Raw genomic sequence first — 11,664 nt, 5'->3', positions numbered from 1 at the left:
CTATTTAAGATATTGTACCTAAATCTTCATCAGAATAGAACTCTAATTCTGATTCTGAATCGGACGCGGTAAGAGAAATTATTGTAGGAGGAACATCAGCAATAGATAAATGACCCATGTACTTCTCCCAGAATTCTGCTGCGCTTCTTATTACAATTTTCCATGAAATGTTTGTTCTGACACTTTTTTTATTTTAACCTTTCAAATTATCCGCGCGCCAAGGTGGCAACATTATCGTACGTAAATTACCAAGTGAGTATAATGGGGATTTTAAATTACTACCAACAGCCTGTCAATCTGACAGTGCGGATGTCAAGTGAATGGATAATAATCTGTTTCATTTATTCAGAATCGGAAGAAAATTATTTAACATTTGATTAACACTTATCTGCAAAATTTTGATTTGTGAATCACAAGAACGAACACCAATTATTAGTTAACAATACTGGAGCGGCTTTGGCACAAATTTGTAATTTCTTCCCGTTGTTATCACTTTTTTGTTTGTTCCTCATAATAATTTCTTATGGTCCTCTTCTCTCGCGCCAATAGAACCACCCTAATTCGTTTTGAACTTTCCATTTTAACCTTTTTACAAAATATACTTAAATAATTTTGCAATTTATTTGACAGTGTCAATTTAAACAAATGAATAGTTTGAAAAATTAAAAAATCATAGGTGACAACTGGGCAACATGAAAATAACTAGTGATTTAACCAACCTAACAACTGCAATTTTGATTTTGACAGTCCAGATGTTTTTTGAATGGACTTTAGGTTGGCAGTTTTAAATATTTTTCAATTGTTTAAGACAACTGTCAACGAACATGTCAAACTGAAGCTATCCCGCGTTCAAATGCAATCCTGGGCGGGAAGGGGTTGGAAACCCTCAATTGTTGTGCACTTTTAAAGCATAAATTAATTGGAGCGTGTTGACAGCTAACCTAAAATTTAGAGCCAAAAACATCTTTCTTTGTTTTTTTTTCTTTGTTAATGTTTTACATTAAAAGTAGAATAACTTAACGATTCCTATTCTCGAAGCAAATATCAAAGGGCACCCTTTGCTGAAGACAAACATGTTCAATTATATCAAACTTTACACTCTTCTAAACGATTTATTTTTTCGAACGCCTACTCAGCCCAGGATTTCATTTCATTTAAACGCGCGTTATTAATAATAATAATAATTTTTATTCGTGTTAATAACATTCTGTTTTACACAAGTCAAAATTAAACATATTTTTGATAATTAGGTATGTAGCACCAAAAATCTCATAATATGCACCTTCAATTAATAACGTTTTAATGTGCGTTACGAGGCAGTTATTTCATTTGACAAATTGTTATAAAATATAGGACCATAACAATTTGAAGCTGTTTTAAAAAATTAAATTATCTTTAATATAATTATATCAAGCTACTCTCGTGTCAAAAATGGATTACTCCCTAGAATTCGCACTTTTAGGGAAATAACGTTTTTCATGTTGTGTGTAACTAGAATTTTCAAAAGTTATTTTGAATGCCTAAGGTTGGTTACTTTGAATTGAGAGATTAAATCAAAATAAATATGCCGCCAGTAACCAAAATTGATTGAAAAATCATCTATCACTTAACGAGAAATTAGTCATTTGCAACTGTTACAATTAATTTGCTGTCTTACATTTTTGGGATATCTTTTGTTTGTCACCAGAAACCACATAGCCTCCAACCTAACCAAATTTATGGCAACCTAGTAACGAATATCCCTAAATCCTAGGGAGTAATCCATTTTTGACACGAGAGTACAATGCTGTAAAATATGAATAAGGACGGTAAGTACCGTCAGAATGTTTTTATTAATAAAAATATTTTTCACACAATCCTGGTAACTCAAACCAAATACGACTCTGAGGGCACCTGTTTGTAGGGCAAATATACTTTTTGCATGTCCCCAAACTAAAGAGCGACCAAATTAATTTGTAATCGAGTTATCCACGAATCCGAAGTCGTATGTCGTTACTTGAACTCCATGCTCCAATAAATACAGCTTAAAACACAGGCTGGATCTCGACATATCATCGCAAAAGACATACGGATTCAAATCCATGGATGACTCGATTACAAATTAATTTGATCGCTCAATATTTATTATTGCGTATGATGCAACGGACTGAGACAAGGAATACTCGTAGTATGCTATCAGCAACAATTATGATGATACCTCGTCTTTCAACTGACGCAATAAATAGATTAATGGTTAATGAGATTAAAGAGTCATATTTATTTCGTTGTGGTACCTAATTAAAAAATTAAATGTATAATTATGAATACGGAATATGAAGTGGCACTAACAATTTTTACACGTAGAGATAGATAAAAAATACTTCAGTCAGAAGTACACTTACCTAATTATCTAATCTACATGGATCTACAGACTAAATGTTATGAAATAATAATTTCTTGAGAGTTTTTGTGTCTGGAACTTACCTATCCCTTTCTTGATCTCGTTGGTGTTTTTTTTTGTTGCTTTCTTTGGATAGCAAATTCTAATCGAACATCATAAACCGTTCGTAGATTGCTATTGGCAGATTAAGAGGTGAAATAAAATACGATATGTATCGAAATCACAATTTATTATTAACCCAAAAAAAAAAACACAATACATAAAACCCCATTGCAGACATGCAGGCTTACAAACTATGCTCTAACAAACTAAAGTCAAACGAGCGCCAGCGCCATCTATTCTAACTTAACCTTACATTTTAATGTTCAGTTTTAAACAATATACCTAAGCTGTATCTCGTGTAAAAAATACGTATTTTCCTACCAACAATGTTATTTAAGAAAACAATTATCTGCCACAAAAATTTAAACATTTTCTACTGTTTTCATAATAAGCAACTCCGAAGCACCGGAATCACGGTTGTTCGAAACTGTATCTCCATTTTCTATTTTTTTGCCCAACAAAAAGTGAACAATTGGACTTATGAGAGCTTTATCAACCGGAGATTCATCTTTTTTTGTCATATAACTGATGAGCAGGCCCAGTACTATGGTCGCAACAGCTCCAATAGTACTATAACAAAAAAAGTTGACTCTGAAAATAGAAGGTACTTGGAACGAATCCGGACTGCTCCTGGAATAAAATATTTAACAATTTAGAAACACAGATCCAGGTTAATTACAGCGTGACATTCATATCTTCAATTGAATTATTAATAGTGGTGGTGAGGTTTACAACACCAGAAATAGTTGTGTTGCAAGCGGTGTTGGATAGTGATTTTGACGGATATTGTAGCAGATGACGCAGTTGGTAGTACTTTGCGGAGAATACAATAGTTGATATGAAAATCAGTCCACCAATGGCCCCGAAAAAAGTACCCTAAAACACATCAATTAGGAAAAGTGTCGGGTGTTCATTTAGATTTCCAGTCAAAGTTGGCGTTGAAGAGTCGATTTTGAACGCACCATTCGCGTAAAACCACAAACAACGCAAAAACTGAAGTGCACAATATTTAAATAGTTGATGCGTTCACAATTGACTCTTCAGCGCCAACTTTGACCGGAAATTTAAATGAACACCCTATAGTTTAAAATTATTTTGAAAGTACTTTAGCGTTGGCTCTCGGAAATAGTACACCCAGCGTAAACATTCCAAGCAACGGTCCATTTGTGATTCCTATGAAGGACGTAGTCAGCGAAACTATCTCTCCCAAGTGTTCTATAAGAAAAACTAGACAAGTACACAAGGCTCCACTTATTACAACAATTAATTTCAAAACGTTGCTGACTGTTTTTTCTGATGGATTATTTTTAAAAAATCTCTTGATACAATGTTTGTAAATGACACCAGACAAAGAGTTTAAAATCGACGACATTGTGCTGTAAAAAACAATTAGAAAAAAAAATGGATGCAAGAATTGCGGAAGGTTTACCTTAAGGCAGCACTAAAAATAGCCGCCATGAAGAGTACGGGAATACCTGGAATGTGTCCAGCAACGTCCATTACATAGTACGGTAAAAGTTGATCGTGTTTTGTTATCTTGTGGATTGCGAGAGGGTCACAGTTTGAATATTTAGCGTAGATTCCCAAACCAATCAAAACACAAAGTAAGTAAATCAGAGCTTCACTAATTGCAGCATAGATTATTGACCTATTAGGGACTAGTTAGCTAGTTCGGAAGAGAGAATTGTAAATGATTATTACCAAACACAACTACGAAATGTGGGTAAAGACAAGAATTTTTGCACGCCAGTTTGATGTATGGTTAAGGTGGAGATCATAGTTGTGCTACTGCCCAATACTATTGCCCAAAAATTGTCTCTTTGTGTTAAATCAAGTCCAAAACTACAGTAAAAAGTGAAAGTAGAAGCAAAAGGAAGGGGACTGAAACAAATAATTACTTAAAAATATCGAAAATCTCGCCATTTAATGCGGTGTTCCACACTGACGAGAACCCTCCCGAGGTTTCGGTTCCAATAACGTAGACACTAAGAAGAGATGCTGTTATTACGGCAAACTGAAGGAAATCAGTCCAGACTACTGCTTTCAAACCTCCGATAGTAGTGTAGAAGACACAAATAGCGCAACTAACGAAAGCTGTTAGATGGACACTGACTCCTGTAGCTACAATAAGTTTGTGAAGTTTTTGGAAATTTTCCGTAGAGTAAAGTAACTTACCAGCTGCGAATGCTAATGCCGGCGCATACGTTACCAAAGGAAAGTAGAGAATTGCGGATAACACATACAGAACAAAAGCCAACATTTTCGTGCGCTCATCAAATCTCTTTTCGAAATATTCGTAAATACTGATGTGTTGCAACCGGAAAAACACCGGCATATAGACAAAAATTGCGGCGAGCGGGGCCAAAACGCAAGCAAAAGAACACAACCAGACGCTACCTCCATATCTAAATACGTCTGCTGGCAGTACTAAAACGGTAACAGCGGAAAAGTGACTGCACCAATGTCTTCTGATTAGATGGATGTTGAAAGTAGTACAAGTTATTACCTTACTGCTACCGATATTGCGATCGGTATGGTCGTCATAGTTTTCCCCCCCCATAAGTATTCGTTGGCGGTGTTTTGTTTAGTCTTGAAAAATCCAAAATATACACCTATGAGGGCACTCACGATTAGCAGCAAGCTAAACAAAGTATAATCGAACCATGTAAACATAGCTGAGATTTGTGGGAGGATTCACTTAGTTACTACAAATTACTTCGAACAAAAAACGGATTTTGCCAGACAATGCAAAGTAGAAATATATGTACCATTTGATGGTTTACGGCGTGTGTTACATATTCGTCCATAGATAAGCAAACGTAATGAAGATAAAAACAGTTCGTAGTGTGTATAATTGTTCAAGTTGAAGTAACAGTTACTTCGGAATTACAAAATAATTTCTTTTCCAATTTTGAGCAATTCCAAAGCACCGGGATTATGGTTGTCAGAAACTCTACCTCCACCTTCTGTTATATTGGGCAACATAAAGTGAACAATTGGACTTATGAGAGTTTTATCAACGGGAGTTTCATCTTTTTTTGTCATAAAACTGATGAGCAGGCCCAGAATTATGGTCGCATCAGAGCCGATAACATTGTAAAAAAAGAAGTTAATTCTGAAGATAAAAGGTACTTGGAACGAGTCCGGACTGCTCCTAGAATAAAATATTTTTAAAATTTGGAAACACATGTCCAGATTAATTACAGCGTAACATGCATATCTTCAATTGGATTATAAATAGTGGTGGTGACAATGGAAGAAAAATAAATTCCCTATCTGGTAATTTTTTAACAAAACTTGTGAGCCTCGGCTGGCACCTCTGCCACAAACCGTGCTTGCACTTGCAAAATGGTATTTTCTAGCCTTGTAATAGGTACAAATAACTATTACCTTACAGCTACCGATATTGCGATCGGTATTGTCTGTATGATTCTCCCTCCCCATAAGTATTCGTTGGCGGTATTTTGTTTAGTTTTGAAAAATCCAAAATATACACCGATAAGGACACTCACCATTAGCATCGAGCTAAACAAAATGTAGTCCAACCAAGTAAACATAGCTGAGATTTGTGTGATTCACTTAGTTACTGAAAATTAGGTACTTGGAAAAGAGAAGGAATTTTATAAAGTGGAAGTAAACTGTTTAATGGTTTACTGCAAGTACTTATTCGTATACATATAATATTCATCCATAGATAATAAACAGAATGTTGATTAAGATAGTTCGTTGTGGATACAAGAGGCACGAGCGCTAAAGTCTATTTTTTCCTGGTAGGCGCGTGCGTGCGCATCTCCGAAAGGTAGAATCACATAGCTAAGATTTTTAGCAGGATGCAGGAATTGTTAGTATTTTTGGTTGCATATTATCTAGGGGGATCAGTATTTGTGGTTGCAGATTGAAACTCATGTTTATGATTTAATTTTTGTATAATTTGTAAAATGTAAACAAAAAAGTTTATGAATCAACTCGTGGAAAAATTGATAACAAATATTATATGTACAACATTTTTTATTTTATACACACAGGAGTTAAATTGGGTACAAAACAACTCGATACTTTTGGATTCAATCGTTAATTTAAATAAAAATAAAATAATCAACACCGCACCTAAAAAAAATTACAGTGACATCGACAATAATTGTCAGTTCACATGAAAGCGGCAAAAATTTCATAACATGGACAAGGCCTGCTTCGACTACAATAATTTCTAATAACCATGTATCGTGCAAGAGAAAAGGTCTCCCTTCTTGCCGTATTTTTTTTATTTCCCGTAAATATCTTCTTCGCCAAGATATGTCTTCTCTTTCTATTAACAGGCTTTTTCTGTTTCGTTATTTGTGCTATTTGAAATAAACATAGATTTCAATGTTTACAGTTAATTGAAAACAATGTATGTACTTACTTGAATTTTAATTCATGTAAAACATTATAAAGCTTAGAACGACTGATGTTTGGAATTTCTTCATTGTTTTGCACTTCCCTGTACACAGCATCAATTGTAGGAATTCTGTTTGCAGAGAAAAATGAGTGCACTGTTTTTCGAATGAGATATTTTTGATGTTCATCCATTTCCTATCAGGTTTCTTCGGTGCCTGTAATTGCCCACACTTCTTTTCTTCCGCCAAGTATCATTGAATGGTTCTAAATCCACAACCTTCAACACAAAGTAATTAAGCTGTGATACAACAAAAAAAAAAACTCAGAAATCAATACCAGTATAATCTGCAGTTTTTTCCATTTGAGCCGTCTTGGTTAACTCGGCAAAATCCTTGGAGATCCCACGAAATACTTTAACGATCATTTCTTTCTCGGCTTGTGAGAAATTTGCTATAAATATGCATTAATAAAAAACTGTTACTTGATGTTAGCATAAATCCAACTTACGCCGTTTGGTGATCGAAATTAAGACATCTTGTTGACATATAAAAACTTCTTAACCTCTAAGAACTAAGAACTGTTTTTTTAATAAATAAACGGACACAACACAAAATACATACAAAACATGAAAGGAAAACTAAGACATGATGAAACAAAAATGGCAGCTTGGACCTGATCTTTGGACCTGATTGACAGTACAGAACACTGTAATATTGCACATTTCTCTAGTGTAAGTAGAAAAATAAAGTAACCAATAGGAAAGTCGCATTTCGTTGCAGGATTTTGTAAATGCGCACGCACGCGCCTACCAGGAAAAAATAGACTATAGTAGATATTCAAATTCCATATTTTACAATTCCCAAATGGTACCTAATTTAAAAATAATTTCAAATGTTAAATCTTAAAAGTGAAAAATAATAGGTACGTTGAGGTTGAAGCCACTAAAAACTGTTTGGTGGTCACGAGAATATTAATGAAAAGATACGTACTCGTCAAGTGAAAACATTATAAAAAAACTACGTTCACTTTCGTAGAATAAAAAGGGACAAAAAGCTGTTCAGAAGCGCCGGGACACAAAAACCACGTTACGAGTAACTTTCATTAAACAAAATCATACATAAATTAATCAATAATCACAGAATTGATAATAACAGTTTTCAACCTACTTTTGTTCCATTATTTGGGCTTCATCGTGTATTTGTATTTTATGTAGATCCCCCAAGGTATCAGATAAATTTTGGTAGGTATCACAGGAATCATAAAAACAATCTTTCAAAGATTTGTTATAAATACGTTTATAATAGTTGTTCAAAATGCATGCACGCACACGTCGTCTCGATGATTCACGTACTATATTAAAAAGACCATGCTAAATGGCATTTCGCGAATTATTTTAGCCACATCTACTAGGTACACGAAGACATAGTTGTTCTTCACTATTTACAGGTTCCGCGTACAGCAATTGTTTCATGTGACCGTTTTACTGGTCCATTTCTTTCAATATACAGCGTGTTATTGAAATGCGTTAATTACTTTTTTATTTACCAATTTTTCGAAAACTCAAATTTATTTTCACCGTATTCCATGTCATCGAGTCGTTTATGAATAGGACCATGAAAGAACAACGGCTTCGTACGAAAAAGGTTAACACAAAAAAAGTAAATACACCAAAAACCCAGGCGGATAGATCTTGCAAAAACTTACTGACGCAATTTAGTCACGTCCTTCACCTGCATGCGGCCGTGTTTACAATTTTTTAGAAAGTGAATTTCCCGTAATTATCGTTAAAAATGGTGAAGTACACTAATCCGGAGTTAACAGACATGGTGCTCATCTACGGGGAAGCTTTCTCAAATGCTGAGGCAACCAGGCGTTTGTAATGGAGAGATTTCCCGGCCGCCAAGTTCCCTGTGCACGTATACCAGCATTTAAGGGATTATAGTACTTTTAGTCCTGTCAACCGAGATCGAGGCCGTTCTTCAACTTGGAGTCTGAAATTTTTTATAGGGGGATTTAAAACAGATTGTGTATGAGACTCCAGTTAACACCATCTAAGAATTAACTATTGGTGTGAATAATGCTGCCGAGGCAATTCGACAAAATTCTGACATTTTAATGAGAACTCAAGCTTCTGTGCCTCGAAGGGCACACAAGAGCGTGCATCGATAACGGAGGGCGTCATTTCGAACATTTAATTTAAAGGTTAGTGTCCTCGATCAAGTGTGATGCATAATTTCAATGTCACTCTCACTTACTACGAATAAAGAATTGGTTTTTGCTTGACTTCTTTCGCTTTTAATGTACGCTCGGGGAAATGTCCCCAATGGGCGGGTACTAGAATTTACGATGAAACTACCTAATTAAAATTTTATCTGGGTTTAGAAAGGTTTTTCGAAAAAATGGTAAATAGAAAAGTAATTTGTTTTGATGAGTTCTATCACCGTTTAAATTTTCTTAACGCATTTCAATAACATACTGTATTTATCTGAAACATTTTTGTCTAACCATTCCCTCACAACTGTGTGTATCGTTGAGAGATTAAAGAGTGAAGTAAAGCACAACGTGGTTGCAATCGGAAGCACAATTTACTAAAGAAAAAACAAAAAAACAATACGTAAAATTCGTTGTCGGTGACATGAACTACTTATTTTATTTATAGGAACTTTTTGTTTATTGTAGAAATAATAACATCTTTTGGATGGTTTTTCCAAATGATTTACTAACGAAGACATAATTTTTGTACAGTTCGTTAAACAAATGACACAATAAAAACAGAACACTGTAAACAAACGTTCACTTCCGCCATCTGCCGGGCAAACTCAGTAAACGTGAATACCATGGCAACGGACTTGATAATAAATCATCTACGAATTGTGCGATTTATCTTTGCAATCTTTTGAATATTTGAAAGAACAATGAAAACGCAATTAATTCTGCTGTTATTAACGACGTCGTCCCTGGTCCGATCATCTCCTGTCGTCTTTATAGTGTACAAAAAGCAGAACAGTCCTCCTACTTTGTTAAGTAGTGGAATAATCGCCACAGAAAAATACATCATAACAACAAAAACCTCTATTGCCGCTTATGTAACTCCAGAGTTGTGCGTGATGCCGGCCATAAATATGGAGATGATGAAGGAAAGCTACAAAGAGAAATTCTGTAACGACATCCAAAGAACTTTTTTCCCCGATGCCGGCGACTTCGCTCTGTTGAAACTGGTCCAAGACATTCGATTCTTCTACAAAGTGGACGTCGCGATGATCCCGTCGACCAAATCGATGGAGAAACCCTTTGACATGACCAAGAACTGTAAAATGGTGTGCAGTACACGGAACGCGCAAGACTCCGTCACTTTTCATAAACTGGAGCCTGCTACGGTTACGGTGGGGGAAGGAATTACCATGGACGTGACTCTATCCGCGGCCCAGAAATTTTGCATGTCTGACAGTGGTTTGCCCTTGTATTGTGAATTTGCGGTGGTAGGGATTTTCACTTATTCGGGAGATTCAGGGAAATGCTGCCCGCACGAGTGTTCCTCACTTTCCAAAATCAAAGTGGTCAAAACGTTAGTTCCCCCCGTTCAAGATTTGCTAAGATCAAAAATCCCTGCTGTTGCACAGGATTGATTATTTACAATAAGAATGTTCTTGGGTGGGATAGACTTCAGGTTCGACTTTCACATTCACGAACTCGTCCAAATCCATAGGTTCCACTTTGATGCAGTCTTCGGGAATATCGAGGGGCTCCTGTTTGATCGCCACGTCGTGAAATTCCCCAGCCAAGCTGAGCGGGTCCTCGAGAGTGGTGTCCACTTGCGTTTCAAAAGTCTCGCTGACGTTCACTTCTTCTATTCTGACGGTAGGCCGGAGCCCCAGCGAGGGAACGAAGTCCGGGTCGTTTCTGTCATCAGAAGGGTGTCCAGTGATGAAGTGATCAGAACATACGGTCAACCTGGAGCACAATTTGGCAAATCTCAACGTGCGCAGCCACGTGCGCCATTTGTCCACGTTGGCGGCCTTCTCGGGCGCCCCTAACGTGAAGAACCGTTTGTTGGGATGTTCCTCGCTCCGGCTGTTACAGCCGGACACCATACAGGCTCTCGATGCCTTGCACCTCTGGGGGAGTTTCAGCGTGGGGATGGCGTAATTGCGGAGTTTAAGTTTCCTGCTTGTGTAGTCTGAAAGTTTAATAAAGCATGTAGGCGGAGTTGTGTTTGAGGCGCAACAAGTACCTGGCAGGTAGTAATCAGCCTTTTGAAAATGTTGCGAACACACTCTGTCATGAGTTGCCGCCGGCTTGCTCATTAATAAAATCATTTCCCATAACGCTCTCCTGTCCATTTTTGTACGGCTGCCGGTTTCGTTCGAGACGTAGAGATGGGAGGACCCCTTACGGGGAAAACTGTGAAAGCGCAATGACGAGTTCGAACGCTTTTTTGACTTGCAACCAGCAACACAACAGTAGCTACTCCTCATCGTAATTTCAATTTGTAAGTCGCCACTCCGAATTCACACAAACTTCGTGCACTACTTTTAACGCCAAATTGAGGTTAGCTGTCACACAGCTGTCATTTGTCAATATAAATCCCAATACATAATTTAAAAAGTATAGATACAATTTTCCGGTGAATTTGCGTATTTTTTACTCCACATTTACATTTCAACACTTGTTATTTATTTATTTACGTAAAAATAAGAACTAGGTGGCAGTGCTATCACATGTCAGTTTATTGTTGTAAATTACCCACCCACATTACGTGAAAATACACACATTTATGAAACACCCAACCACTCTTTATTCCTTGT

At 36.5% G+C, this 11,664-nt stretch overlaps 3 protein-coding genes and 1 long non-coding RNA gene across 4 annotated transcripts; all 4 read right to left on the bottom strand.

Moving 5' to 3' along the window:
• Positions 1–2,599: 2,599 nt before the first annotated feature.
• LOC138139364 (sodium-coupled monocarboxylate transporter 2-like) lies at positions 2,600–4,312 on the bottom strand. The gene is made up of 5 exons (XM_069059618.1): positions 4,184–4,312; positions 3,912–4,130; positions 3,588–3,858; positions 3,162–3,358; positions 2,600–3,112 (listed from the first exon to the last, which is right to left on the bottom strand). Exons 1-5 carry the CDS (start codon positions 4,258–4,260, stop codon positions 2,845–2,847), a joined length of 1,032 nt encoding a protein of 343 aa, XP_068915719.1. The 5' UTR covers positions 4,261–4,312; the 3' UTR covers positions 2,600–2,844.
• Positions 4,313–4,376: 64 nt separating this feature from the next.
• LOC138139365 (sodium-coupled monocarboxylate transporter 1-like) lies at positions 4,377–6,115 on the bottom strand. Its single transcript, XM_069059619.1, has 3 exons — positions 4,989–6,115; positions 4,658–4,935; positions 4,377–4,603 (listed from the first exon to the last, which is right to left on the bottom strand). The coding sequence occupies exons 1-3, from the start codon at positions 5,153–5,155 to the stop codon at positions 4,377–4,379; spliced, it is 672 nt and encodes a 223-aa protein (XP_068915720.1). The 5' UTR covers positions 5,156–6,115.
• Positions 6,116–6,472: 357 nt separating this feature from the next.
• On the bottom strand, positions 6,473–7,525 carry LOC138139432 (uncharacterized). The gene is made up of 4 exons (XR_011162293.1): positions 7,367–7,525; positions 7,196–7,309; positions 6,885–7,136; positions 6,473–6,822 (listed from the first exon to the last, which is right to left on the bottom strand). It is a non-coding gene; the product is annotated as an uncharacterized lncRNA (long non-coding RNA).
• A 2,026-nt stretch (positions 7,526–9,551) lies between these two features.
• LOC138139430 (uncharacterized) lies at positions 9,552–11,617 on the bottom strand. The gene is made up of 2 exons (XM_069059707.1): positions 11,091–11,617; positions 9,552–11,036 (listed from the first exon to the last, which is right to left on the bottom strand). Exons 1-2 carry the CDS (start codon positions 11,332–11,334, stop codon positions 10,486–10,488), a joined length of 795 nt encoding a protein of 264 aa, XP_068915808.1. The 5' UTR covers positions 11,335–11,617; the 3' UTR covers positions 9,552–10,485.
• Positions 11,618–11,664: the final 47 nt, after the last annotated feature.

Source organism: Tenebrio molitor, chromosome 9 (assembly GCF_963966145.1).
Source record: "Tenebrio molitor chromosome 9, icTenMoli1.1, whole genome shotgun sequence".
In the NCBI taxonomy this organism is placed as follows: domain Eukaryota; kingdom Metazoa; phylum Arthropoda; class Insecta; order Coleoptera; family Tenebrionidae; genus Tenebrio; species Tenebrio molitor.
This window is presented reverse-complemented; position numbering and strand designations above follow the sequence as displayed.

Coding starts and splice junctions, on each gene's coding strand:
- LOC138139364 (XM_069059618.1), bottom strand. CDS start 4,260: ATGATCTCCACCTTAACCATACATCAAACTGGCGTGCAAAAATTCTTG. Junction 4,131..4,183: donor ACATTTCGTAGTTGTGTTTG/GTAATAATCATT, acceptor AGTCCCTAATAG/GTCAATAATCTATGCTGCAA. Junction 3,859..3,911: donor ATTTTTAGTGCTGCCTTAAG/GTAAACCTTCCG, acceptor TGTTTTTTACAG/CACAATGTCGTCGATTTTAA.
- LOC138139365 (XM_069059619.1), bottom strand. CDS start 5,155: ATGTTTACATGGTTCGATTATACTTTGTTTAGCTTGCTGCTAATCGTG. Junction 4,936..4,988: donor GCAATATCGGTAGCAGTAAG/GTAATAACTTGT, acceptor ACATTGGTGCAG/TCACTTTTCCGCTGTTACCG. Junction 4,604..4,657: donor GGCATTAGCATTCGCAGCTG/GTAAGTTACTTT, acceptor AACTTATTGTAG/CTACAGGAGTCAGTGTCCAT.
- LOC138139430 (XM_069059707.1), bottom strand. CDS start 11,334: ATGAGGAGTAGCTACTGTTGTGTTGCTGGTTGCAAGTCAAAAAAGCGT. Junction 11,037..11,090: donor GGCTGATTACTACCTGCCAG/GTACTTGTTGCG, acceptor TTAAACTTTCAG/ACTACACAAGCAGGAAACTT.